This window comes from Nyctereutes procyonoides, unplaced genomic scaffold, assembly GCF_905146905.1.
Source record: "Nyctereutes procyonoides isolate TBG_1078 unplaced genomic scaffold, NYPRO_anot_genome, whole genome shotgun sequence".
NCBI classification, from domain to species: domain Eukaryota; kingdom Metazoa; phylum Chordata; class Mammalia; order Carnivora; family Canidae; genus Nyctereutes; species Nyctereutes procyonoides.
In genome coordinates, this window is record NW_026575159.1 from 13,922,967 (window position 1) to 13,947,185 (window position 24,219).

The 24,219-nt window shown below is 33.9% G+C and overlaps 1 protein-coding gene across 5 annotated transcripts in view; it reads right to left on the reverse strand.

The window, feature by feature from the left end:
• TAF2 (TATA-box binding protein associated factor 2) overlaps positions 1-24,219 on the reverse strand; it is a 94,716-nt gene that overhangs the window by 46,287 nt on the left and 24,210 nt on the right. For all 5 annotated transcript variants that reach the window (XM_055314142.1, XM_055314140.1, XM_055314144.1 and 2 more), the window contains 13 exons: positions 23,268-23,381; positions 21,796-21,895; positions 20,095-20,180; positions 17,300-17,435; positions 16,124-16,278; positions 15,316-15,430; positions 14,851-14,960; positions 13,385-13,450; positions 11,741-11,993; positions 9,771-9,911; positions 6,824-6,934; positions 2,404-2,597; positions 1,650-1,789 (listed from right to left, as the gene is read on the reverse strand). In XM_055314142.1, coding sequence (XP_055170117.1) covers positions 1,650-1,789; positions 2,404-2,597; positions 6,824-6,934; positions 9,771-9,911; positions 11,741-11,993; positions 13,385-13,450; positions 14,851-14,960; positions 15,316-15,430; positions 16,124-16,278; positions 17,300-17,435; positions 20,095-20,180; positions 21,796-21,895; positions 23,268-23,381 — 1,721 coding nt within the window. The remainder of the gene's footprint in view (positions 1-1,649; positions 1,790-2,403; positions 2,598-6,823; positions 6,935-9,770; positions 9,912-11,740; positions 11,994-13,384; positions 13,451-14,850; positions 14,961-15,315; positions 15,431-16,123; positions 16,279-17,299; positions 17,436-20,094; positions 20,181-21,795; positions 21,896-23,267; positions 23,382-24,219) is intronic.

Genomic DNA, 24,219 nt, shown 5'->3' on the forward strand with positions numbered 1-24,219 from the left:
AAATAAATAAATACATCTTGAAAAACAAAATAATTATTTCTGTATAACCATGTTATTAATAAATATTTAAGCTTAGTTCCTTTTTTTGACAGGCACAATCACTCATATTAGGTCATTCATTTCACACTTTCATCAATCTTTTTTTTTTTTTAAGATTTTATTTATTCTGAGAGAGAGCAAGTGAGAGAGAGACAGAGAGAATGCACAAGTGGGGGGCGGGGAGACAGAGGGAGGAGCAGACTCCCCACTGAGCAGGGAGCCTGATGCAGGACTCAATCCCAGGACCCTGGGATCACCACCGGAACTGAAGGCAGATGCTTAGCCAACTGAGCCACCCAGGTGCCCCACTTTCATCAGTTTTTTTTTTTTTAAAGATTATTTATTTATTTATTCATAGAGACACACAGAGAGAATGAGAGTCAGAGACACAGGCAGAGGGAGAAACAGGCTCCATGCAGAGAGCCTGATGCAGGACTCGATCCAGGGTCTCCAGGATCACACCCTGAGCTGCAGGCAGCGCTAAACCACTGCGCCACTGGGGCTGCCCAACTTTCATCAGTCTTGAGTTATTTGATTCACTTCTAGGTCAGCTGAAAATTCTTTAGGAATTTTGTTTTAAAGAATGTTACACAGCAGATGTATTTCTAAATCTTTAAGGCTACATGAGTGACAACCTGGTAAAAAAGGAAAGGTAGGATCACAGTTTTCCCTAAACATTAAGTCAACCATTTGTTCATTGGTTTTTGAACTCTTCATATTCTGAGGAAGTCACAGGCCACATTATTCTTTTATCTTGTACAATAAATGGGTTCTGATATTCCTAGGAACTTACATCTTTTTTTCCCTCAAACTTAAAATTTTAAATTTTATCAGACTATAAGAAGTTTCATTTTATTCTTTCAAAGTATTCTATTATTTCTTAGATTATTGCTTATATTCTTCTACCTGCTCTATTCTTCTTGACGGATTTTTAATATTTTCATCTCTTTATTTTTCTGTCCTTTTTTTTAATGCTTTGAATATGTAATATTCGCTTAGTCATTTTCTAGCCTTATTTTTTTCAAGTTCACGAAGCCTTTTCTAATCCTCATACTGAGGCTCCTGTGTATATATCTTGCTCTACTTTCAGATACAATTTTTTAAAAAGATTTTATTTATTTATTCATGAGAGACACAGAGAGAGGTAGGGATGTAGGCAGAGGGAGAAGTAGGCTCCCTGCAGGGAGCTGGATGTGGGACTCGATCCTGGAACCGCAGGGATCACAACCTGAGCCAAAGGCAGATGTTCAACCACTCAGCCACACAGGCGCCTCCACAGATACAACTTTTTGAAAGGTGCAAGATGTTTTCTTGAGTTGTCAGTTAGGAATTTCCCAAAATCTTCAAGTTTTTAATAACACATAATTAAAGCTATAGAGTAACACTGACTTCCTAGACAGACCAAAGATACCTACCTCTAGTTTTATTCTTTTCTCTTACTTATTCTTATACAAGTTCCAAATTTACCAAAATTTCCTTCAAAAGAATTTAAAATTTAAATACCTATGTTGTTTGTAATACAAAATCCCAATAACTAAAATGGCTTTAACTATTTAGTAAACATTTCTTTCTAAAATGATATGAGCATACATACACTTGTAAAGCATTACCTTTAGTATAATCAACAACTGCTTCCAAAGCGGCTATCCTAATGTCCACAAAATGGCCATACTCTGCATAAGATTTAAAAAGAGCTGGATCACTTGGCACATGTCCATTCTTTTGAAGCACTCGTATGGCTCTCAAACAACTAGGAAAAATAGTATTTACAGTTAACATTTCTGTATAAGTATTTAAATCAAACTTGTTTCCCAATCATTAGGAATCAATCTGTAACGGTAAACTGAAAAACTGAAGTGATTTGAATCCATCTTTTAATTTTGTAATATTAATTTTTTGTAATAATTTAGTCAATAATACACATGGAAAGTGAGAACTGATGATATGTGAACCAATGGATCAACTTTTTTTTGGCAAACTTCTGAAGAAATAGAAGTTTTTGATAGTCACATACAAACAAGTTGATGGAAGTCATCTAAGTAAGAAGCTTAACAATAGAGATGTTTATACCATGTCCAATGGGATGAAAACATTTTGCAGATATCAGAAATAATGCTTATGAAGAAATTCTGATGACATAAGTATTTATGACATAAGTAGAATTATACACACAATATATATCACGTAATTAAAGATGTATTTTGTTACAAGAGGAAAAAATTTAGAAGGCCATTCTCCAAAATAGTAATACTATATCTGTGATGGTACAGTCATACAGGATTTAAATTTTCTCCTTTTACTTTACTGTATTTCCTATAATGAGAATAAATTTCTCCTATAAAAGCAAGTTAACTTTCATCATACCTGACAGTGATGGTATGTCTATAACTTGGAAGAAGTTTTTCCATATTCAAAAACCTGGTGATTTCTTCAAGAATGAGTCGCACATCTGGATTTAAGTTGTCCAAAGTTCGAACTTCATTGTTCACACTGACTGCAGGCGTAACAGAGTTGGCAAGGGCATCAATCATTTCAGCACGGTAATAGTTATCTGAAAACTAAGCCACAAATAATCACAGGAAAACAAAATTCACACTTCTATTAAAAATTAATATTTATAACTTTAAAACATAATTTATCTGAAAACATCAGCAAGTTATCCAGTAATTATTTAACTATGTTTTTTGTGTAGTTATACATCGGGAAAAAGAAAGAGACTCACTAATTAGTAATACATTAGTTTACCAACTAGTGTTTATTGCATGTAGGAGTAACCTATAGAGATTCCTCTCCGGGGAGGACCACAGTCCACAAACCCAGCTGGTAATGCAGAGCTTGGAATCAGCTATTTAGCTATACTCTCACATATAAATTTATAACCAAGGCTCACCAGATTATTTGAGGAAAGCATCAACCTAACAAAGGAAGACCAGAACAAACAAAAGGAAAAAAAAAGCAACCTGGCGGAAAGAGTTTGCAAGGAAAAGAAAACCGGTAAGGAGGAAGAAAATCCAAAACCATCATGAACATTGTCTGAGAAATAACCATTGGTATGCCTTCCAATTGTAACATATTTTAAAAGAAAAAATATGCAGAGATTCAAAATCAAAATTAAATTGGAATACAAAATTGAAAAAAGTTCCCGAAATTCTAAGCAAAAAGGAAGATATAAAGTAGACTGAAAAGGAAACTGGAGGGCTGGTGTAGAAGACATACTCTCTTGTATAAACAAGAGATCTACCAAGAGAAGCAGAGAAAACAGAAGAGACGACGATCCAAAAAAATTTCTAAATCCATATTCCAGTCAATTCCCAGAGAAGCAATTTATTGAATGGCAATGTAGGGTGGCTTGATTTAAACTCATCAGATCAGACCCTCTAGACTGGGAATGTTCAAACATAGAGCAATTAATTTTATCATCAGTGTTGGGAATATGGTGTTGCAACACAAACTGTCAGGGGACGGAGGAGGAGGAGCACCTGCCGCCTGTGACTTCCAAGATGGAGGCAGAGCCTCACACTGCTGGTTATAGTGACAGAACACCTACACACACCTATGTTCAGACACGGGGCAGAAACAAGTAAGACAAACAATAAACAAAATCAAAGAAAAAATACTCTACATGTTCACAATGGACCAAGTTTTGTTTTTAGATCATTCTCATGATTGCAAAACTGATCACTAAAACTTCAGTCTCTAAATCCTAATCCTTCCCTCTGAAGCCAGAGAAAACAATCATGCATTTTTTTGTCAGGCGAATTTTGTTTTAACGGTGTGGCATTTATCAACCTTTTCTTTTCCAGATTCTAAGTCTTTTTTTTTTTTAATTTTATTTATTTATTTATGAGAGACAGAGAGAGAGAGAGAGAGAGAGAGAGAGAGAGAAAGAGGCAGAGACACAGGTAGAGGGAGAAGCAGGCTATCCACAAGGAGCCCAATGCAGGACTTGATCCCAGGACTCCAGGATCATGCCCTGAGCTGAAGGCAGATGCTCAACCACTGAGCCACCCAGGCATCCCTCCAGGTTCTAAGTCTTGTTTTCAATTAAGAAAGAGTATTGAATTCCATGCTTTGCCCAATTAAGGAGATGTTAAAAAATTTTTAAAAATATTTCCCACGGACTTCCAACTTCTTTTTGTCATTTAATGTTTTGTATTTCTTTCTTTCTCTCTTTTTTTTTAAAGAGTTTATTTACTCAAGAGAGACAGAGAGGCAGAGACACAGGCAGAGGGAGAGGCAGGCTCCCCGCAGGGAGCCCAACAAGGGATTCTATCCCCAGACCAGGATCATGCCCTGAGCTGAAGGCACTCAACTGGTGAGCCACTCAGGCATCCCTCCTGTTTTGTATTTCTAATTTTACTTGTATAAAAACTGTCATTTCTTCTCATGTACTTTAAAAAATTTTATATCTTAGTGAGACTTTAAAAAAAAAATCCCTTAACCAAAGCCTTCAGAAGTAAATAATTTGTGATTAAAAGTGAGGTACTTTAAAAGCAAACAGATAAACCAATCAATGCAATATTCTTAGGCCTCCATCTAAACAGATCTGTTGTGCAAGTTTTAATACGTTAATCGATAAATCTTTAAATGACGACAAAGTTTTTTTTTCTCCCAATCACAATTTTTAGGAGCATAAGTCTTTGATATCAAACAGATCTGGGTTTAATGACTGGCTCCGCCACACATGTGTCCTACTACCTGAGGTAAATCTTTATTAGCGTCTAGTTCCTCAAATGTAAACTGAGATAATAGGCTTTATCTTAGACGTCTGAGGAGAATCATGTTAGATTATGCATGTTTTAGTATAAGCCATGGAATACACACAAAAAAATAGCTATTTTATCATTACTATTGTTATTATTTGTATTTATTCTATCCTTAATATCTTCTAAGATTAATATATCACCTATAGTTACTAACTATAACATCTGATTAGACATCAAAATTACAAGAAACTGAGTTTCATGTTCTGCAAAAATAATGAAGTGTAAAATTTAATAATCCGTCAGTATGCACCTTACAGAACCATAAATGATGGCATGTATGATAGCATCATATAAAGTAGCATGGTATACTAAACAGATCACCACATAGATGGGTGGCAACAGCTCACAGAACAATTCCCAGATTACACTTCCTACGTAATTCTAAATTCTCAACCTCTGTGTTTTGCTGTCATTTGTCAACTACAGAATAAGTAAGGTTTAAAGAAATTAAGGTATATGAAATCACTCTGCAAAGTAAAAATACTGTATTGGGGCTACCATGATTTAGATTATATAAGCACCCCCCTAAAACAGGAAAACTGACACATACAATTACATACTTTCCCATTTTATTTGAATATAATTTTGATTTGATGTCATCTGAAATCCTAACCTTATATCTACAAATAAAAGAAATTCATGTGTAGAAGAAAGGAATATTAGAAATGGAGGTTAAAAAAAAACAGTAAATCAGGAAGGAAAGAACCTTATATAATTTTTTTAACAGTATTCAAAAATGGAATGGGGGTTCCTCTGGTGGCTGGCTCAGCGGTTTAGTGCCTGCCTTCGGCCCAGGATGTGGTCCTGGAGTCCTGGGACGGAGTCCCACATCGGGCTCCCTGCATGGAGCCTGCTTCCCCCTCTGCCTGTGTCTCTGCCTCTCTCTCTGTCTCTCATGAATGAATAAATAAAATCTTTTTTTAAAAATGGAAAGAAAAAGTCTATCAACTATAACATACTTCTAAAGCACTAATTTTTAAGGACTCTTTTTAACTTAAATCATTTTGAATGTTATTCTACTAACTTGAGGAAAAACTGGTCTTCCTGATTTTCATTAATCACCATTTTTTAACATATTTGCCACTTTTTCTTTACTGTTGTGATGTTTCATTAACTGTTCAGGAATTTGAATTATCCTCCATACCAGATACATGTGTCTTTATATGTCCTGTTCCTTCTTCCTGGAATAACCTTCCAAGACTGTCCCTATTCATACTCTGGGAAAATCCTATTCATCTTTATGACTCAGTTTGAAAGCCACCACTTGTATACAAAATTTCCCAGAGTCTTTCCCTCTATACCCTTGGAAGGCACTACTTTCTCTGAATTCCCCCTAGAAAACTATATATACATATTTGCATTATGCGTGACTGTTAATTGTTTACTTGTCTGATTTCCCCATGAGGTTGAATCTATGAGGGTCCAGAATCAAACAGAGACAGTTGTCCAATGGATCTTTAATGAGTAAGTAAAATTCTGGATGCCATCTATCATCTCTTCTTTCTATATAACACAGTATATTGCCTAGCATAGCACATATTCTCAAAAACATTTGCTAATTATCAGAATAACAAGATGAAATGATTCTTGAGGCATAGCATTCAACAGCTATTTGCTAAATAAGTTCATAAATATACATTATGGTAAAAAACAAAAAAAGTTAAGTCATTAATGAACAAATTATCCCAAGAGGAAATGGATTTCTGTGCATAACACGATGAAAGAAAAAAGAAATAAAAATAAAATTGGGCTGTCGGATTTCACCAAAACAAGTTTTAATTTGCTCCCCGAAATCTGATGCACTACTACTTCCACATTACAACAGGTATGAGGAATATTTCAAAAACATCTAACCTTAAAAAAACAAACCACTGGTTATTATAATAAATCATGTTTGTGTATTTCTATCTTTAGAAACTTCAAGGACCATGGACTCAACAATCATTTCCCAGTCTAAATCTTTCTTTAAAAACAAAATATCACTAGGTAGTTTTATAATATTCAGTAAAGTGTCTTACCTTATTTTTTCTGTTGTCATTGTACTTGATTAAGTCTAAAATGAATGTTAAGACTTCTTTGGGACAAAGATTGTGAACATCTCTCAATAAAGCCATTGCAACCGGCATAGTCTACAAAACAACAACCACCAAAAAACTTTTTTTAAGCATATAATAACCTCTGTCATTATTATAATTCATCTTAGTATATGCAAAAAAAGGATATTCTGGGACTGACTTAGTTATTTGGATGGAGCCTAAACCCTCTATCACTCCCTCTCACTGGGAACACGTAAAACATTTTAACAGAAAAGCAGAGTGGCAAACCAAGGGGAGACTACTCTGTAGTCTGTGTGCCTTTGTCTTCATTTGGTGAAGTATATGTAATATAAATTAAATTAATCCAGTTTTGTTTTACAGTGGAAAATGAATGGGTTTTAACACTAGACAGACCACTCCTCAACTCCCACTCTACTACCAAGATATCTGGACTATTTTAGCTAGCTGCTCACTCAAGAGCCTCCCTCACAACCATTTTTAGGATTGAATGATACAGTGGCTGGAAGCATGTGACAGACAGGAAAGCATCCAATCAGTCCCAGAGACACTGATTCTACAGTTCCACCTCACTCACAACCTAAAGAAAAATGGCAAAGATCTAAAATCCAGCCAGCTTTCCCCTTTCCAAATTTTCATAGGCAACTTTCCTAAAGAAGTGGAAACCTGACTCACACAGTGGTAACCTTTACCAGTAAAACCAAGTTCTTTAAATTCAAGACAGAACCACAGATGAAGTCATCACAGTCCTTAGAGAGCTGGGGACTATGCTCTCATCTGATTCAAAATAACAGTATCTTCTCAACTGAAGGAGTGTGGCTGTTCTGCTTGCATGAAAGAGCTGAAGCAATGGACAGTCAGTGTTATAATAGTGTAACAAGAGACAGTGCTAATGCTGTAAGAACAACTGAGGGAAAATGCTCTCTTCCATAGAAATACCTGTCCTGTGCCAGTTTTGCTCTTTTGGGATTCAAGTTTGATTTAGAGTCATCTTTTCTCCCTTTTCTGGCACTGAAAGTATTATGTGAAAGTAACTAGTCTAAAAGTATTCTCCAACTTTTTTGATTGCAACCAACAGTAAGATATATTTACATTCCAATCTACACACACACACACACAAATGTCACGTAAACTAAAAAAAACCAAAACACTTTATATCTACCCTTATAATATGTGTTGCATTCTGATACTGCCTACTGTTTTATTTAAAAAATGAACCCCAAACCCAAATTGATCTCATCCTCATCAATGGGACACAACTTCCAATACAAAACACTAATCTAAGGTATCAGACACACAATGGCACAATGAAGGGGAATACTGGGTAGACACAGAAATTAAATTGTTTCCATACCAGGAATTAGTGAAATAACAACAGAGCTGAGCAACAAGTTAAGTACTAGAGAATGTTCAGTTCTTTAAAATAACAACAGGATGCCAGATAGACTTCTTTGATTATACCAGTACTGGCTTTCCCCAAACCTGGCTCACCCTGAATCTGTTCTGCTGATGAAATTCACTATAATTATATCATGACTTCTCTCAGCAGGTGTCTCAATGTTGCTGGGTAATCTTTTACTTCTCCCTCTACCATATATAAATCTCACTTAAACTAACACCCCCCTCAACATCTATCATTTCACTCACTTCCAATCTGCTTTCTACCTGCCTCAGAAAAAGAAATGTTCTTAACTTTTCTAAAATAAACCTCCCAACTGTGTCCCACCCACTACTAGTATCTTCAGAATTTACTCTGCCTTCTTTTTCATATTTACTTGCTCCTACTTGAATATTTCACTTCTCCCTTTCCACAGATTCCTTTGTGACAAACATGCCACAAGTTTCTATTTCCTTTATATAAAACAAACACCAAATATACCTTTCTTAGCACAGCTTTATCCTCAACATGTCTTTTTCATACTCTTCAGCTAGGCTTTGTTAGTTTTTTCTACTTCAACTTCACTCCTCCTTCTAGTTCAATCTACTTATTAATCCAACCTCTGCCTTCATTATTTCTGTTTTTTTTTTCTAGAGAGAAATATATATATATTATATAATATATATATGTATAAAGAGAAAGAGAGAGAGAGAGAAGGGGAAAGGCAGAGGGAGAAGAAGAGATAATCTTAAGCAGTTCCACACCCAGCACAGAGTCCAACACAGGGCTCAAACACACAACCGTGAGATCACAACCTGAGCCACCCAGGCACCCCTGCCTTCTTCTTCTTCTTCATCAACATCATCATCATCAAATTACTCAAATCATCATCATCATCAAATTACTCAAAACATTTTACAAGTGATTTGCAAATTGTCCAAATGCTGACAATCTTGCCATTCCACATCCCACCTAAAACATGACACCATCACACCACTGTGACTTTGTATATTATCATTTATAAAAAGTTTACTATTTGATAAACAATATAAAACACTTTACATACTTGATCTATTTGTAAAAAGATAAATTTTACAATGGAGTAAACTGAGGCTTACACAGTTAAGAAACCTGTCCTCATGCAAACTCCTAGTGAGAGCAGAGCTGGCACTGAAACCAGAGATGGGTACTATACATTATCTCAGAAGGGCTGGCCACATTCCAGAAGGACTGCCATCAGAAGGCCTCATCCATACCTCCATTCACCACATAACCAACCAAAAAGTCAAATTACACATTTCTACTACGTTAGTATAAATGCTGATAGAGAGCTACTTACACACAGCTCATAAACTCTATGGACAATTAAAATTTGGGGAACATTTTGAAGAAACAAACAACAAAAAAAAGAACAAAGGTAAAGCTTTTATAAAAAAGTAAACACACCTGTTATTTAAATAGTCCCCAAGTGAAACTGAGATATACAGATAATGGCATAAAACAATGATTAAGAAAGTAGAGAGTCAACTGTACCTTCTGTAGAAAATAGCTTTGAAAGCTCATAAAGTTGTTTGTTTTCACAATGTTTGGACAAGTCTTGCAACAAAACATTCGAGTAAAGAGTGACTTCATGGCTGGTGGTCCCGTCCACGTGCTCACCATTGAATTTGCAATCTGCAAATAATTAGAACAAAGTAATTTCCATCACCACTGCAAATGTATTTTTAAATAAATAGTTTAAGATTTATTAACACTTAATTGGATTTGTCTTCAAAAATTTTAATCCTCAGAAATTTTTAGACATTTTAGCCTTTTATTACCATTTCCAAAAAAATTAACTTACCAACCCCCCCAAATTCTTATGTTCACTTATTTTTTTTCTTATGTACACTTATAATTATTTTCTATAATTTCTAAACTGGAGCATTCTTTTATGTTTTAAAAAAAATATGGGGCAGCCAGGTGGCTCAGCAGTTTAGCACCTGCCTTAGGGCCAAGCTGTGATCCTGAAGACTCGGGATCGAGTCCCACAACGGGCTCCCTGCATGGAGCCTGCTTCTTCTTCTGCCTGTGTCTCTGCCTCTCTCTCTCTCTGTTTCTCACAAATAAATAAATGAAAAATTAAAAAATAAAAATCATTAAAGAAAGTATGTCTGCAAAAGACTTCTATTCTGAGTAAGTTTATCTTTGCCCATTTAGACAAATATAATTTTAACATTTTAAATTATCAAATAGAAACATCACCATGGATTTTAAATAAGACTTTAAATCAGATTTTAAATCTACCCTAATTGAAAAATAAGCCGAGTATAGTGCTAACACTTAAGTTTGCAAGAAGGTTTTACAAAAAAAAAATTCCTTGCTATTGAAACTTTCAGCATATATAGAAATCATGTCTGAAAAGAATGAACTTACAATTAATTTTAAATAATAGTCTACAATTTCATGGACCTGCTAAGAATTTAGCATGCAAGATCACAAAGATCTTTATAGAAGCAATGAAATTATATCCTTAGCAGCTGACTATCAGAGAACATCATGTTATCCCTCAGATAACTGAGTAGGATGCAGGACTGCAACTCCTCAATAGTGACCATTAAAGACAAAACAAATCTAAATCATTACAATCTTGAGAGATGTTGGGCAAATGGATTTTAGCAGTGAGGAAGGCAGAGGAGTCACTAAATAGGAATGAACCTATTATCAGGATGTTTTTAAATACCTGGAACCTAGTATTTCTGGCCAAATTTTTGTCTGCGTTTTTCTGGTTTTCATTTGTTCTACCTTCAGATGTTTTGCATCTAAAGAAAAATATTTATTCCTTTTTTTTTTTTTTAGTTTTCTTAATAAATTAACTCTTCTAGCATGTGAAATTATAAAATCTATCATGTTATTTATCACTAAGACTACTTACTAAGCTGAAACCAACATGAGATAATCACCACAGTAGGATGGTTAAGATGATAAAACTTCCTGTACTACATAACATAAAATATGACTTAACGGGCATCTGGTTGGCTCAGCGGTTGAGCGTCTGCTTTCGCCTCAGGGCATGATCCCAGGGTCCTGGGATCGAGTCCCACATCGGGCTCCCTGCAGGGAGCCTGCTTCTCCCTCTGCCTATGCCTCTCTCTGTGTCTCTCATGAATAAGTAAAAATAAAATCTTAAAAAAAAAAAATCAATTAAACTAAGGAATCTTTTGCCAAATACATTCTGTGCCTTAACAGTATGGTTGGCAGTTCAATAAGATGGTGAGCAATTCTCTTTGAATTTAAAATTTGACTTTCAGTTTGACAATTACGAACTTTTAATGCACTATTTTCAGATCAAAACATGTTTCTTTTGAATCAGTCTTATTAAACACATTTGGAAAACAGCTTTCAAGGGACCAGCTATCAAGTAATATTAAAGACTACAGTAAATGTTAATTCATTTTCAGAGTTTTTGGTTTTTAAAAAAATATGCAGTAGTTATGTTTTCTTTCTACTGGACATCATCTTACCTTTGCAAGGCAGAAGCAAGCAGACATTCTTACTCGGTAGAAACACTGCTCTTGTTCTAATATGTCAGTGAGTGCAAGGCGAGATGCTGGCGTAGGGAACTTCTCCAAGGCCAGGATAGACTCCTGCTGTGCAACGACATCTCTCTCATAGCGGAGCTGGTATTGCCACATGAAGTCAGCCTGCTCAAACTCCACTTTTCTTAGCACTGACATATCTGGGTCTATCCTTATCCACAGCAAAGGGGAATCAGCACTGAAAATATAATTTTCTTTCAATTTGTTTCAACTTTATATATTTATAAAATAAAAACAAAGCATTTATTAAACAGATTCTCTTCTCTATGTAATATTCAAGACTGCCTCAACTTTTACTATATTCATTTTTTTTAATCACACTGACAGGGATCCCTGGGTGGTGCAGCGGTTTGGCACCTGCCTTTGGCCCAGGGCACGATCCTGGAGACCCGGGATTGAATCCCACGTCAGGCTCCCCGTGCATGGAGCCTGCTTCTCCTCTGCCTATGTCTCTGTCTCTCTCTCTCTCTGTGACTATCATAAATAAATAAAAATTAAAAAAAAAATTCTCTTAATCACACTGACAACATTCTCATTACATTTAATGTATTTCAACTTTCTCATATTAGCTAATCTTTATCAATCTTGCTTGAAAGATCCCCAAGGATAAGAAGATAGTTATCACAAAGAAATTCAATCTGAAAATATTAATTTGGGGATTTTGATCTGTGATTATGCGATGTGAAAAAAAGAGATCAAATTTCTTCATTTCATGGCCTATAGCCAAATTGACTATGGCTATAAATGCCATCCTTTCTTGGAATCAATCTAAAAAATGGAATTTATCTATTTTACTAAATTAATGTATTTAACTCATTTTTAATACTGTTTTTTTAAATGTTAGATTCATGATCCTTTTCAAAGAGCAAGTTCTGAAATCATAGTTCAGAGGCATATCATGAATTTATCCTCCTATACATCTCAAAGTAACAAGCACAGTTTAAAATATCTAGTCTATGTCAACATTTCCATCAAAAGAACACTACCTGAAATACTACTTTAATTCACCAAATACTAGTGGGTGGTTATTACAGGCAAGACATTTGATATGGAAAAAGTATATACATGGTATGTAAACAGCAGTAATATTTGGCAACCAAGTTAGTAAATAATTATAGATGTTTTATAAAAAAAATACACAGACGCAATATGGATGAGCAAAATGAAGTTTGAGCTATATTATATTTAAAAATGAAACACTGCCAATCAGTGAATATTACCACATAAAATTCAGAACAGTGGCATTTAAATTGTATTTGGAAAACACAGGGAGACTGAAAAGTGCCCTGAAGTCTTGTCCAAAGACAAAAAGAGTCTGTATCACCTGACCACTCCCTAGAAATACAGACTATCAGGACCCACTGGTGAAGTACTAGATTAGAAACTGCATTTTAAGATCTGTAAGTGACTGACATGCACATTATAGTTTGAGAAACACTGCATTTCTATGGACTTTCAAAAGTTTTAAAAGCAGCAATTTCAACATATTTACCTACTTTTAGATGTGCATAACAAGACAGATGAGAAGGCATCAAATACCATATCCTTAAACTCAAATAACTAACTTACTCCATTGCAGAAAGGTCCATGTCAACTTCTTCTCCATTCATCAATGGAATTTTTTTCTTCTTATTCCTACATTTAGGGAAAAGTTAAGTTTACAAGCTGTGACATTTCCAATTCTGAAAGGAGATAAAGAACAGCTGAAGTTTAAAATAAAAATTTCAGGCAACATTCTAAGACAGTTTAAGGAAGAAGAAGGGATAATGAGTGTAATGGAATTTAAACACAATCTATTTTGAAGCTGAAGGGAATGAAGTACATGATACTGAAATGTCTTCCTGATCAAAGTTTAACAAAAAGCAAAAATACGTAACTAAATGTCAGGTTAAAACATGTATGTACTTCCAAGAACTGGTAGCTGCAATTTTATATAGAGAAGATCAATCTATCAACAAAGAAATCCTTTAAGAAAACTAAAACATAGGAAACTTGAGGAAATGTTATGGAAAGGGTAGCGATTAGATGTTCTCAATTTCTAAGGCAGACAGAACAAAAGGAAAAGGGAAACTTAAGTCTGAACTAAGAATTTTTGAAGAGAAAAAATGGCTTCAGGGAGATTTCCGAATCAAGTTTCTGAAGGCCATCAAAATCAACTGACATCCTCATCTGTCTGACAGGACCTCAAGGTAGTTATGAGTGTGTAATTTCTATTTCTGAAGTTTTTTATATTACTATACAATCCTCCAGCAAAGCACAAAAATGTGCCCATCTCTCACTATTCAGAATGCATGCTAATGGCTGAGTTAAACAACAGTGGTAAAGAAAAAATATATTACACAGAAGATGAATGGCTGAATATTTTTTTTTTTTGGCTAAACATTTTTTAAGGAAAATGATAATGTGCCTTTTGAAAAACATCAAGAATGTTTCTTAAGAGGCGTCCGGCTGGCTCAGTCAGAAGGGCATGCAACTCTTGATCTTGGGGTCGTGAGTTCGAGCCCCATATTGGGTATACAGATTACTTAAAAATAAAAATAAAGGAATGTTCTGTAAGGGCATGATAATACAGACAAAAGGGAGAAAGACACACTAAAGAAAATGCAGGGGCTTTTCATGACATATGTATTCAGCTCCTTCCTTTTTATTCAATGATCACTGCCCCAATATTTACTATAGATATTAATCCAATGAAACTAATACAGACAAACATAAGTAATTTGCCTTATATTGTTCCTGGTTCCAAAAAATTAAATTTCTATTCCACCTCCCCCTGACCCTAACAAAATAAAGATTCTTAAACCTAAATTTTTAAATTAATTCAAAAAATAAAAAATGCTGTCAAGAACAGAAAGCAAATAAAGACTGTTTAGTAACATCAACTTAAAGTAGAATGAAAGAAAAAAAGATACCAGATAACATGTTTTTTACTTGAAAACTTAGGTATATATTAGGATTTCTATTTTGGCATTTTAATCTGTAAGACTTACAATTTAATTATCAATTTCAGTTTAAAGTTATGATTCAATGCCTACCTTCTGCTTTTGGAATGACAGGGAATATCATGTTTAAGGCTGTTTTCTTCAATTTGCAATGTATGATTGAAGGATCCATCTAACTCCTGCACTGTTACTTTAAGTGGTCCCTTTAAAAAGAAACCGTGTTCAAAAACAATGCTAGAAAAATACCATAAATGTATTCTTAGGTGTATAGGTATGTACTTCAAGATATAAAATACTACTATACAAGATATATATCTAGAGACACAGAGAAGTAGCTGGTACCAAAGGAAAGAAGAACTGCGATAATCTGTGTGCTCTGAAATCTCCGTCATGACCTCTTCATTGACCCATCATTGACACTTGATGTTTTCTCAATTTTGACCTTTGCAAAAACAAAACCTCATTATGAAACTTCTAACCAGCTCTCCACCCATAAGCCCTTCCTATATTGAACTGGGAAGAAAGCAATACAAAAGGCCAATCTAGAAAAAATCTTACCACGTATTTCTGAGTTCCAGGGGATGTATAATCTTGTTTTATTTCCAATTCCAAGACATTTCGTTTTCTGTTAAATGCAAAACTCCCATAAAACTTTACCACTCCACTCTGATCTCTGAAGAATTGTAAAGGAATTTTTGCATACTGAAATGAATATGTGCTAAACAAAATAAATGACTCGTTATAGTAGGTAATAACTTTCAAACTCATTTTCACCAGCTCAAGGCTTGAGAACACACTTCAGGGTAAACCAGGTGGCAAAGTATTCAAAATTTTTGTGAAAAATGTTTCCCCAGATTTAAACAAAATTTCTGAGACATTAACAGATTCATGTTTTTTAAGAGGCAAAACCACTCTACTGGGTTATTAATATAATAGTGCTTTGATATGAAAAATGTAAAAATTGAAAAGTTCCCAGATACCACTTAAGTTGTGCCAAGCTCTAACCACATCTAAAAGCTACCATACCACTGCATCTTAAAAGTAATCCTGCAGGCCTGTCTGGTGGACTATTTACCTCTCCTACCATCAAGCCTACTGCTATAGTCACATACTAAAAAGCAATTCAAAATACACCAAATTTTACAAGCATAAGTCTGTGTGTACATATGTATGTGTGTCTCTATCTCAGTGATTAACAGGCACCTTAGCAGAAACGATTTATTACACCTCATGGTTATTTCTACTACTATTTAGAAATTTAAATAGTTCTACTTTGGTCTCCCAACTCTTTCTTCTTCCTCCTTCCCCTGACACATATAATCTTATTCCCTTTCCCTCCTTGTTGAACTGCTACTGAAAAGGATACACCCACTGCTTTATTAAAGGCTGGATGTCTTTGCCAGAGACATTTGAGATGGATTTCAAAAACCCAGATGTGGAAACCAACATCTGACTCCACATATGTGACTGGAACTTCTGTGATGAAGCAGTACTAGCCAAACTTAACAGTTTATTAAAAACCTGTAAGGATGAAAATGTCTTACTAAATAAGTTTACACAACATAAAATACATTGTTTTCAATTCTGTATTAACCCATTTTACATTATGACTTTACTACAGTTAATTACAAAGATAATAATTTCAATAATTTCACATCTAACTATATAGGTAGAACTAAAGACTATTATTACCATTAAAAGCATGTAAAGATTTAAGCAGCCAGACTATAAAACTATTCCTCCTCAAAACATAATTCAACTTTAATATGTCTTAGACAAAAACAATGAACTGTATTTTTAAGGATTATAATAATAGTAATATATAATGCCTATAATTTATTGTACCATGAGCTTTACAAAGAAACTAAACTTTATTTAGCAAGTTGAGAACACTCATTAAGATTTACACAACTTTACAAAGTTTCTTTATGGACTGTCTCTCATTTAAAATTTCTCGTCTCTAAAGGTAAGGTAAAAGAAAGAGTAAAGAAATTTAATTTTAAGGCAATCATAAAATGCTTAAAAAAATTACTAAAAAGTTATTTTTCATTCACCTGTAAGAATATTGTCAATGGGAAAAAAAATAGTCAAACATTTATAACACATTTATTCTACTACCTCAACTACTAAATCTTAACTACTTACACCAAAACTTGTTAAAATATATGGCAGAATTCAATAGTAGCAAAAATAAACATCTTTTAGGTAGGTTTGTTTTCTATTAAAAAGAGTCTAAGTGGCACCCATCCTCAATATTTCAATTAATGAACACAAAATCATATGTATAAATAAGTTTTAGTTTCATCCTCACATTCTAATTTTATATCCATGACAATCCAGCATTACATGAGTGAAGTAATGATACTCATTCTACATCTAAGGAGAAAAAAGCACAAGTTACTTAGTGAGCAAACAGGTAATTAGTAACAGAATTCCTGCTATAAATTCAGATGCTCTGACTCCTACCAAACAGCATTCAGATTATACACATATAGAGCGTGTCTTTCTTTACAACTGTTAAGTCCCTAAGTTTAATACTTACCTGTAGCATGAATTCCATACTGATCCTATTTTCAATCAATCTCATCACAAGGTGAGCTTTACACTGAAACATAGTATAGTATTCCCAGGAAAGCGTATGTGGATGCTTTATTGAAAAGTGTAGATGAGATGCTGGACTAAAAACATAAACAGCTATGCTTAATAAAACAAATTTGAATATTAAATAAACAATAAATTTCATGACACTATAACTCAATGATTTCTTAGCATGAGAAAAACATGACTAGGAAACTTCTAAAAAGAAATTTAACTGGAAGAAAATTATGAAGTTTCATAAAAAACCTAAGGGAAAATTTTAATAAAAACACATGCCAAGATGCTAGATAAGAATAGTGTTAATATTTTAGTGCTCTCTAAATTCACCATTATAATTACAATTAATGTAATTCTAATTAATATCCCAAGGTTAAACCATATATGCACACACAAAAAACATTCCAGATGTATTATATATCAAAAAATCTATAAAAATACTAGAAGAAAAGAAGGAAAAATTTTCTTGTCCTAATTCTAGGGTGGGAAAAATCTTAAATAAATAAATAAATAAATAAATAAATAAACTCCAGAGGACAAAGGCCAGACTATGTAAAAATTTTAAATTTTGAAATGATGAAAGAGATCATCAGATTAAAAAAAGGTACAGTCTGGTAAAAAAAAAAATATGACATATATAGCATTTAAGGTGTTTAAAATTTTTCACTATTTTAAACAATGTTATAGTGAATGTCTTTACATATGCACAAGTATTTCTGTATCACAAATGTCTAGAAGTAAAATATCTGTATGACAACACAGCTAGAAATACAACTACTGAATCTGAAAATTACATAAAATAACCCTTCAAAAATCACTGTACCAAATTATACCCTCACAATCAATGTTTAAGAGTAGTCATTACACTTCCTTAAAAACATGGGGGCACATGGGTGGCTCAGTTGGTTAAGCGTCTGCTTTTGGCTCATGTCATGATCCTGGAGTCCCAGGATGGAGCCCTGCACTGGGCTCCCATCTCAGCAGAGAGCCTGCTTCTCCCTCTCCTTCTGCCCCTCCTCCTACTAGTACGTACAGGTGCTTTCTCTCTCTTGCTCTCGCTCACTCTCTCAAGTAAATAAATAAAATCTTTAAAAAAATGGCATATGGAAATTTAAAGTATTTACCAATTTCATATTTATATAGTCATATGTGTATGATTGAACTACATTTGGTAATGCCATACATTAAGACACACACACACACACACACACACACACACAGTCTGGAAACAATATACCAAATTTATACTCAGAGTTATCTCCAAAAAGAGGAACTGGTGGGAGGGAGGTATATTACTTCCAGACCTTTTTTCCCTTTAAAAATTAAACATACAAGAGCTAAATAAATGGACAGAACCAAAGTAAAAGCATTTAGTGTAAATAATATTTATATACCATGGTAATGCTCTAATTATATGCTGGGAAACTGCCATACAGCAGGCAGTCAGAAGAAGAAAGTGAAAGGAACTAACATTTATGAAACCTGACCTCAAGTAATACAACTAACCCAGGTTAAGATGGACTGTCATTTTATACATCCAAACACATACACAGAAAGGTTATACAATTTTCTCAAATCACAAAAATAACGACAAGAATTCAAAGTTTGTCTAACTCCAAATTTCTATGCTTTCCCCCAAACTTACTCTCGTCTTGGTGACCATGTTACAACAAAGAAAAGGCTACCAGTTAAATAACTTCAAGTTTCTTAACTCTGTGGTGCTTTTAGACACTTGGGCAGCCCAGTTAATCCTATGGGTCCCTTTTGAGAAATTGCTTTCATATGCGCAAAATAAAATGCACAGAATTACAAAGAAAACCAATTATAATGAAATGCAGCTATAAAAATATTTAAAAATTATGATATACCAATATATGTGCTAGTTTATTCATGCATTGAATAACAAGACCTGGCAGTGGTCTATTATAGTAAAACTGAGGTGGCGGTAAGTGCAGAGTACTTCAAAATATCTGCTAACAATTATAATGTGACAGGAAAGATCTATAATTTCTACTGTTGACAAAGTCACAGCACTGTCTGTTGCCTACATTTATAATTAAGGAAAATATAAACCGTCAGCTAATGGTTAGTGAAGATACAGAAACGTTTTCCCATCCACTTCAATCCATATTCTCTTAGGGAATCCATGGGCACTAGAACAAACAAGATTTCCTGATAGTAACACTATTTTGCTCTAAGTGGCTGTCTTCCTTACAGGGACTTGCTATACAACGAAAGAGAGAAAGGGAAAGAAAGAAGAGAGGGTAGGTAGAGAGGGAGTGATATAAAAGAAAGAAGGGGAAAAGCAGAGACTAATTAAGTGTCTAGGTAGGTGACCATTCAGATAAACAGTTATAGGTATGATGTCCTGAAACTGAAATTATCTACTTAGATTTAAAAAAATAATCAGTGGTCCATAAGCAAAATACTTGTTTCCATTATTTTTAAACTTTTCTAAGAACAGTATATATAGTAGCATCTGCAAATTTACATGGAAAAGAGGAAAGCCTTCTACTTTTTTAGTCTTTCTTTACTGTTTAAATACATCTGCAGCCACCACATGTAGTAAAAATAGTAAAGTAAGGAAAAGAGTAATGAGAGTGTTACCAGTATTTGTGGCTTTGATATTATTACATACTATTGTTTTGGCTTGTATGGGTCTCCATACACATCCCAAATAATCCTGAAAGATGGAACCCATAACACAAGGTTTATAATATCACCTCTGAACAACAAACTTACTTATCCTTCTCTTTTCCTCCACCAAATATGGGATGTAGTAAAACTCCACCAGTTTTTAGTTCATACGCCACTATTTTGTCTAGCTCCTAAAAAATATAAAAATAGAGGAGTCCGTGAAAATTATTATACATGCCAAATTTTAGAACTGAATTGTGATTTCTGATTTCCTGGAATCAAAATTTAAATGTCTTATAATACATTAAATGTATTTGTAAAGTAGTTTATGTTCTTATAAACAAAGCAGACTACACAGCTGGCTCAATAATCGTGCCAAAAAGCCTTCTCTCCTTTGTGATTCCAGGGCTGGCCAGCAGCCTGCCGATGTTTCCTTAATGGCTCTTCCCAACCTCTCTGATCTGTGTTCCAAGTTCATTTGTTTCTTTTCTGTGTTTTGTTTCTGGTGGAAGATTTAGACAAATAAAAAGAAATGGAGGTAAAATTATGTCAGGGATCTACTATTTTAAAACTTCTTCAGTCTTCTTTAATATGACATAGATCAAAGTGGAAAAAAAAGTTTTAAGTGAAAAACAAAAGACAACAGAACTATGTTAGAAACTCGTGGCCCGTTTAAATAACATATAAGCAGTATACAGAAGTGGTAAAAATAACAATGTAGTGGTTATAAGCCAGGTTTGGATTCTGGCTCTACTACTTACTAGCTGTGTAACTTTGGCCAAATAATTTAACCTCTCTGTGCCTCAGTTTCTTCACCTAATCCTCATATAATCAGCATAATAACAGGGTAGTTAGATAGATTAATACAGTTAATAGTTATAAAATGTTTATGATAGTTCCTGAAATCTTGCAAGTGCTATATGTTATTTTTTTCCCTTAATTAATAGTTTCTGAAATGAAGAATGGACTCTTCTAGTTTGGATATATGAATTCTTTTATGGTTCTAGATGTTTGAAAGCCTTTATAATTACCTTTTGGCTTACTTGAGTTTAGGTTTGGATGACAAAGATACATAAAATGAGAAAAGGGGAAGATGGAGGGGTCTATTTCATAAAGATATTAAAGGTTGAAATTTTTCCGCCTGAGAAGGAAGGAGTTAAGCACAAGATGAGTAAAATGTATATGTACATGAACAGAATGGGCTAGGCAAAACACAGTTGATTTTTTTCTTTTTGGCCAAATCTTTAAATAATAGGGAAAAGATGTGACACTGACAGAGAACATAAATGCACTGAAGGGCTAGCCAGCATGATAAGCACTTACTATGTACAAGGCACCATGCACATTACATGTATGAAGTCTCACAATCCCCATTTACTCTTTTTATTAAAGATGAGACTTAAAAAGATTAACCAAAGTCATAAAGCTTGTAAATATATGTGGTAAACTGAAAAGCAATCTGACTCCAAAAGCTAGGCTCTATGTCTAAACAAATTTAGGAAGCACAGAATTACATTACAAATGAATACTACAAGGAGCTTGGATATATCTAACAACTAATTTGACATTGAAGGAGCTTAAATACTCTCTTGCTTAGCAAAAAACTCCTTGGAAGTCAACACTAGATAAAACAGACCATTCATCTTTCTCATTAAAGTGATTTTTATTTTGATGGGAAAAATTAGGTACTTGCAAATGACAGTATTTTACAATTATGAAAAGGAAAGGAGAAGTGATTTGCAAATCAGGAGAACACTAACATGTCTTGTTGACTTCTAAATAAGTAATAGATCTGGCTGTTTTTACCTCTTTAATCCAATGGCGGTATTCATTAACACCAAAAGTTTTTTTCATCCAAAGTCCATAAATATAGCCGGAAATTCCTTTCAATACCCATTCATCAGACCTATGCAAGAAGTCAAAATATATTCTTTTAATCATAAAAATTTTTTGGATAAGACTGAAGAGGAGAACAGAACAAGTTATAGTGTGTCCTTTTGTACATTCTTAAAAAAATGAAAAAATAATTAAAAGTTTTTAAACAAAATATTTTGTTTAACCACTTCCTCCCACTGAGTTCTACTTATCCATTCATTATGCCTTCCTCACATCTGCTTTCCAGCCTTATTTCAAGTAATGTTAACTATGTTCGTACCTTTTCCTTCTTGGCCAACTTGAGTCCATAATTGTCTGCCTCCAAGGAAATACTTACCTCAAAGTAAGGACTGCACTGGCTATATTTTTAAGGTTCACATTTGCCAATCCCATGCATAATTATCAATGGGATTCCAAGATCTAAACTTCAATTACTTATTTTTGGTTTCTCTCTCTCTCTTTTTTTAAAAGATTTTAATTTATTTATTCATGAGAGACAGAGAGAGAGAGAGAGAGAGAGAGGCAGAGACACTGGCAGAAGAAGAAGCAAGGCTCCATGCAAAAAGCCCGATGTGGGACTCGATACTGGAACTCCAGGATCACGCCCTGAGCTGAAGGCAAACGCTCAACCGCTGAGCCACCCAGGAGTCCCTTATTTTTGGTTTCTCAAGAGGAAAGGGAATTAATACCATTCAATCATGTATTCATTCATATACTTATCCACTCATTCATTTATTCAAACATTTTGCCTACTATATTCCAGGCACTATTCTTCACTGAAACTATGTTATTATGCAAGAATAACATAATTCCAGAGGACTTACCCTCTGTCAACAAAAAAGAAAAAGAAATCAACTGATAGTCATGACTAGCATAGAGTGATCACAAAAAAAATTATAATCCTAAGGGAAGTTCCATGTATTTCTTTGAATTCCTCTCAAGTCAATCAAAACAATGAAGTGTTCTTATCTCTTACTTCTTTCAAGTATATTAGTACAAAGTTAAAACACTACCAGAAAATCCCTACATCGTTATCACTATTGTAGAAGACTGTTATTTTGCTTTATTCATGATTTGGAATATTATCACTTACAATGAACATTGACATTAGAATTTTAACTAGTTTTCTACACATTCAAGGCCTTATATGTATAGTATTCATTTAATTTTCTAAGAAACTGTTGCTGTCAAAACTCTTTTAAAAATTATAGAACTATATTGAATTGATAGCCAAAAATTTGGGATGACATTTATAATCACTATTTTTCTCTAAATATATACATAGAAAAAAAATAAATATATATAGAGAAAAGAAAATACAGGAAAATTAAAAAAAACACACACACACACACAAACTTTCCTAATTCTTTTTCTCAGTAGCTATAAACTATGAAATCACTCACCAAGACATTCTGGATATGAAACATCCAAAAAACTGCTGTGCCAAGGACTGGGCTAAACACCTTCTAGTCAGAGGTGTCTCATCTATAATCATAGCACTATGTAACAGATTTGTGCTGGAATTTAAGAGAAGAAACAGTTAATTATAACCAAGAAACAAACAATGATTCAGTCAAAATAAAATAACCACACTTTTAAAATAAAATTCAAGTTAGACATAAAAGAGAAAAAACGGAATATTCTTCCAAAAGCTTTCACATCTTTTCAAAATTTAGATTAAATCCATAATCTTCATTAACTTTTGCTTAAAACAAGGACTATAATGTTTCCCACTGATTTCCATGAAAAATGTAAGTATCTTTTTCTGGGGGGAAGAGGAATTATTAGCCAGAAATGGATATGTTCATCATTAACTGATCCTCCTATGAAGAGCTCCTCTAATTTCAAAACCCTTTTTCCAATAATAACTATTATTATTATTAATTTTTTAAAAGTAAGGTCTATACCCAACGCAGGGCTGAACTCACAACTTCAAAATCAAGAGTCACGTGTGAGCCAGGCAGTCACCCTTATTAATTTTTTGAGCTCCATTTTTTTCTTTCAAACACATTGACCCATATGATTTTGATAACACACTCCAGAGAACACAGGGGCAGTATTATTATTATTATTCCCCTTTTACACATGAGAAAATTTAGGCCCAGATAGGATAAAATGATTGAACCTAAGACATATTTTATAAATCTGGAACTTTCCAAGGAAAGAAAGAAGGTGTGAAGGTAAGGCAGGATAAGAAAGAAAAAAAAATTAAGTTTTCTCTCTTTTATAATTGGCAAAGAGATTTCTGACATCAGTAAACTTTTAAAGATGCTAGGAAAAAAATCCATGAGACAACCAATATATAACCTGTATGATTTTTTAGTGCATAAACAGAAGAGACTAAATAACCTATCT